The 5,732-nt window shown below is 38.2% G+C and overlaps 1 protein-coding gene across 7 annotated transcripts in view; it reads left to right on the forward strand.

Annotated features, from left to right (window-relative positions):
- Window positions 1-5,732, forward strand: part of MRAP2 (melanocortin 2 receptor accessory protein 2) — a 27,943-nt gene that overhangs the window by 14,807 nt on the left and 7,404 nt on the right. For 5 of the 7 annotated variants that reach the window (XM_085299208.1, XM_085299209.1, XM_085299210.1 and 2 more), the window contains 2 exons: window positions 1,509-1,608; window positions 5,335-5,728. In XM_085299208.1, coding sequence (XP_085155334.1) covers window positions 1,509-1,608; window positions 5,335-5,728 — 494 coding nt within the window. Of the gene's footprint in view, window positions 1-1,508; window positions 1,609-5,334; window positions 5,729-5,732 lie in introns of those variants that run through there. The other 2 variants (XM_085299213.1, XM_085299212.1) reach the window with 1 other exon arrangement.

A 5,732-nucleotide genomic window follows, 5' to 3' on the forward strand; every position in this document is an offset into this window, starting at 1 on the left:
TTTTTTTTTATAAAGGATGTTGAGAGGTGGAAATGTGGTGACAGAAAGATGGAAAAAACCTTGCAGTGAGAGACCTGAAAGTTAACCTCCTTAGCTCATCAGAAAAGGGATTAAGGAGTGATTTTGATTTATGATAAAGTATTTTTACAGGGAGAAAATGTCAAGTTGCAGCAGGCACTTTGATTTCACAGAACAAGAGCAAATGGTTTGAAYTGATTTCCTTGATTGCCTTTAATATAGAAGATATTTCACCTTGGGAGTATGATTAACCATTGGTGCCAAGTAATAGGCAGAATAGCTGATCCCAGGACATCTTTAGTCCTGTACAATACTGAGTATTCAACATGCTACCTAAAGTCCTGCTGTCTGCCTGCCACAGAAGTCAGGGTCAGACAGATCATCAAGTAGCTTTAAAGCCAATTGGGGGGGGGGTCTTTGAGGTTCAGAGGTGGCTGTGTAATGAGTGAGTGAGCGTGTGAGGGTAGTTTGGATACCTGTCCAGACCCAGACTTCTCTCTTGCATGTCTCTATATTAACTATTTGAAATTCTGCAGTGCAATTTTTGAGTATTTGCATAAACAAAAATAAAGAGAATYGGTGAAAAAGCAGCTGTAAACTCTGAATCCTGGACTAGACCGTGTGTTGGGCTGGCGTTCTGAAACTTTGGGGGCATTCTCATCAATCTCTCATTCAATTCTCATTGATCATTGTCTGGTAACATGGCTATATGTCTGCTTTTGTATTCTTACACCATCTCTTGTATTCTTACTCCAGCTTTGGCCATTGCATATGTAGTGTTTTTATTTTAATTAGTTGTTTTTCTTATTTTTTGTCAGAAACCATTTGACTCCTTATACTATTGTATAGTGATTTTCTGTATGCAAAGTGTAAACTTCAGTTAAAAATGATTTGAAAGCATCTTACCGATGTTGGTTATTGATATTTGTTGCAACAGCAATTTTTTTTCTRGTTACATTTATTTCAGAACTCTCTATCTTATAACTGAAAACAAAGTAAATCCTTCCAAACCTGCAATGTCAAAGAAATCTATCAAAAAGCAGAAACCTAAAGGGCTCAGATGGAAGCCATTCTCAATAACAGATCAGTTCTGTAGTGCTAATGGGGTTCCACTATAACCAAATAACCTTCTCTCCTAAGTTGTACCATTTCAGTTGGTTCCAAAGCAATATTTGGACACAGGTTGGGCATCTCAAAGGAAGCTGCTATCATTTAATAAATCAAGATAATTTTGTCCCTTCCCTCCTTCAGGTAGTTTCCGGTTTGTTCGTGAGTCAATAAAATTAGGATTCAAACTAAGAACTCCTTCAATGGCAGCTATTTAAAACCAGATGAGAATAAATCTGATTATCCTTATGCTTTACCACCTGTATTTTTGCCATGAATAAAAAGCAGAGTCTTTAGGAATTTGTAGTCATGCTGCATGTGGAAGGCAACTTCCTGCAGGTGCATGTGAAATACTGATCAGTATGTTTCCTCTTTTTCACCAGATTCCATTGTGATTGGATTTTGGGTCGGTCTTGCAGTTTTTGTCATCTTCATGTTTTTTGTCCTGACYCTGCTGACAAAGACAGGAGCCCCACATCAAGAGTGAGTCTGAAAACTATGCCATAACAAATCCAGCTTGTGAAGCAGAACATGTTCTTCTGCAGCCCCCAAACAAGCAGTGAGATTGCTGACACTGCACGGCTCAATGCAAGCTTGTTCTACACTGATTTATAAAAGGATGCAGTGTGTCTTTATTTGAAATAATCTGTGTTCCAGGCGTTTCTAGGAGAACAATTTTGTCAAGTGTATATTAATGTGTTTCCCATTCAGCAAACTGTCAGCAAACGTGCAGAAAGAGAAAGGACTAGCCAGTATGTATGTGCTTTTGTGCTAAAGAAGTTGGTAGGCAGATCATCAGACACAAATGGTTTAAGATTACTGCTGCTTCAAATAAACAGGGTCATTCTGGGTTCATCTTATGATGAGAATAGAATGGAGAAACATGGGTGTGGACAAAGTAGATACGAACGCAAATAAAACTAAATGCAGAAATTTAGGTAAGGAAGTTACAAAAACTGCCAAAACCTTCAAGATTTCATGTTTATGTGTACAAGTCTAAAARTTAGGTATCAATAGTATTTAGAAAATCCTCCYTTAGCCTTGCAGTTTCCCTAGTTTCCCTTAATTTCTGTTGCAAGAKTCATACTGATGCAGAAATCCATATCAGCTCCACACTTAATTCATACCGGAGTCCCCTGAGAGTCACAAAATAAGTCTGTCTTTGGTTCTGTGTGGCTGATGAGTATGTGCAGGCCATGCTATACCCCACCCTTTTATCTCCAAGTCTGGGAGATAAACYACTGGAGTAGCATGCAGATTGTCAGTATCTCCCCTCTGAGACGGTTTGAACCCACTTCTCTCAGGTTTGCATCTCTCAAACCAGGAATGTAAAGGTCCKCTCTGGGAGGTGAGATTGCTTGCAGGCAGACAGCAATGACGAGAAGCTGATGGCAAAAGGCAATTGTTTGTGCTTATTGCTTTCTAAAGCAGCCTGCCCTTAACTGATTGGTCACATGTAAACTGTGTCTGAAATATCATATAATAACACATTCCTAGAGGCATGGCTATATTAGGGTAAGACCTACATATGTCATGGGCCCTTTATTTGCTTCTAAATTTTTACTTCTGTGCGAAGGAAAGAATGAATGAATTTTGTTTCCCAGAATCAGCTTACTGAATCATTTTATAGAGGGGATTTTTGCATCCYGTATAGTAGCTAGACCCTGCTCCCCAGTATATTTACAATCTGTGTAAATGCTACCTTTTCTGCATTGCGCTCTTGTTTGTGATCTGAGTATCTGTGAGTTTGTGTCCCATGTGAATAATAAATGAGGGGAAGAAGTAATGAAGTCAAATATATGACAGTGAGTATTTAATAAGGATATTTGTCAAAATGCATGTAAAGGTGTCCTTCTAGGGAGTGGAAAGCTGCCAGATACTGCCTGCTGTGTTTGTGTGTTCTTCATTAATGTTCTTGGAACAGGTTGTGTAGAGGGTTTGTGAAACCCTCATCTTTGGACATGCAAGTCAACCAAACAAGGCTCATCTGATCTCATGTGTCTTTGAAGTTGGCCTTGCTTTGAGCAGGGCATTGGACTAGAGACCTCCAGAGATTCCTTCCAAACTGCCCAAATATTGCAAAAGGGATTTGTTTGTCCAGGTATCTRTGCTTCCTACAGCAATTCTCCAGACGTAAAACTGGGGTTTCTGAGGCTCTTTTTCTTGTTTTATGGATGTTGTGAAAAGATACAAACTAAGTTGTACCTAGATATTGCAATGAGCAAGACTGTGGACGTTTATAGTCTAGTTTAAAAAAGGAAAAAAACCTCCCCAAAACTCAGAAAGATAGTGGTTTTGAGTTTGAATCTGAAAATATGACTGCATGCTAGATCATGTGTTCCATACTTATCAATTCAGAAATATGCTCTATAATACATACTCAAAATCTAGGTAGTCATATTTCTTTGCATCTTCTATTCCATTTAAATTAGGTTGCCATTGTCAGTGTTGTGTGCCAATCTGGAAGATTTCCCATCTCCTATGCCTATGCTCCTTCATAGCTCCAATTGGCATACAGTGGTTTATAGAGCACTTTACTTACCCATGAACTAGTTTTATTTCTCCAATAGATGCATTTTACGCTTTTTTTTTAAGTCATTCTGCTTAGACTTTTAATGGCTGTTTTTTCTTTGACTGTTCATTTCACAGCTCATTCACCAGCTTCCCTGTCTGTGCCACAATACTGTATAGTAACTCCTGATGACAGATTTGCAAAACCATGTATGCAACTTGCACTGAGTGGTGCTTTCTGTTGCGTTATAAATACGTAAATTTGTCAGTCATCTATTCTGAAGGTTACCACAGTATTAGTCCTTTTTTTTTTTTTTTTCCATTTTTGTCTATGTATTATTACTTAGGTACTGGTCTGTCTTGCATCAATTTAAATGATGTGCTTCTACGTGCTCTGATATGAAATGTAGAAAGAGCTGAATTTTGGCTGCTTTTTTTTAATGGCAGGACTCTATGTAACAGGCATTAGCATTTGACAAACTAGAGGACTGTTAAGATTTGAAGGCTATGTGTAAGTAGCATAACTGACTTTGTTAAGATATAATACTCATATAATGTAATGAAAGTTAATCAGCATTTGAAAAGCAGAGATCATTATGATTATGGACTGAATGACTGTAATGGTAAGTATCCTCTGAACTCCGAGCTTTTAGGGATTGATTTYTTTCAAAAGGCTTGTGGAGCCAAGAGTCATTGCCGTTTCAGGTGCATCTGAAAGGCAGTAGAGGCATTTTGAGATAAGTAGTGAAAAATTTGAACATACCTTCAGATTATAATGGTTTTGATGGAGTAAGTAGCTCGTACAATTTAAATGGGAACATGTAGTAAATGATTCTTGGCTGGATACTGAACTCSTAAAGGCACATACAGCACCTGCAAMGATTTCACAGATGTGTTATAACTTCATTCCCTACAGCCTGCAGTAGGAGTTACGTGCCTACGTGTCTTTGTGTTCTCTCATCACAAAGCCAGCCTGACAAAGAGCGCGTTAGTGCTCAAAACTTTTGTTGAGCTGATTCTTTTCTCATCTGTAGTTGTTTGTGATTCGTGCACAAATCTGGGTAAACTGAAGCTATTTTGAGCTWAGAGCTCTAGAAACCTTCAAAAATACATGTCAAGATGTTGCTCCTGGGCTGTGTTCCTGAATTCTTAATCCTCTCAGTCTTTATAGCAATTCTTTGATCCGGCTCTTGTAACTTGGAAAAATGTATGTCATTGAGGTCAGTGGAAAGGATGGCTTGATGCCTGGACAACCAACCACTCAAACTATGCTTTTAGTGACAGCAGTGCTGCCCTGTGCCTCTAAAAGTTTTCTTCTATGAAAGATTTTTTTTCCAAAGTGTTCTGCAAGCCATTTTTTTTAACGTGTTACTACTCCCTAAGAGAAAATGCTGAAGAGTGTTTCTGAGCTCATTCAGTGAGCTGAGGTGATTATTATTTAAAGGATACTGATTACTAGAAGTTCCATATAAGTGTGTGGGCATTGGTAACTTATTCTCACAGCAAATTATCACTACAAATCCAGATTATAATAGTTCTAGCTGAAAATCTAAAATAGCATAGGCTTTTTAAGCCTATTGTAGATAAACTATTGGGTTTCCTTTCTTCCTGATTAAAATAGTTGCTAAAACTCCATTTACTGTTGAGAATGACAATAATTCTACTCATGCTTACTGTATTTTTTTTTCCCCTCCCTAGCAATACAGAACCTTCTGAAAAAAGATTTCGCATGAATAGCTTTGTGGCAGATTTTGGAAGACCTCTAGAGTCAGAGAGAGTCTTTTCTCGTCAAATAGCTGAAGAATCTCGGTCACTTTTCCATTTCTGCATTAATGAGGTGGAACATTTGGACAAAGGAAAACAAAGTCACAGAGGTATGGGCCTGGAAAGTAATATGCACTTCCAGGAAGTTCCCAGGAGCAGTGGAAGATTTGAGGAGGACCTAAATTGTCTTACAAAATTTAATATTCCTAATTTTGTGAATACTGAGCAGAACTCTTCACTAGGTGAGGATGATCTTCTCATCTCAGAGCCACCTATCATTTTAGAAAGCAAATCTGTCATGCAATCTTCCCATCAGATCCTTGACTGAAGTT

The sequence above is a fragment of the Rhea americana genome, unplaced genomic scaffold (assembly GCF_003343005.1).
Source record: "Rhea americana isolate MKP2758 unplaced genomic scaffold, rheAme1 scaffold_147, whole genome shotgun sequence".
NCBI classification, from domain to species: Eukaryota; Metazoa; Chordata; class Aves; order Rheiformes; family Rheidae; genus Rhea; species Rhea americana.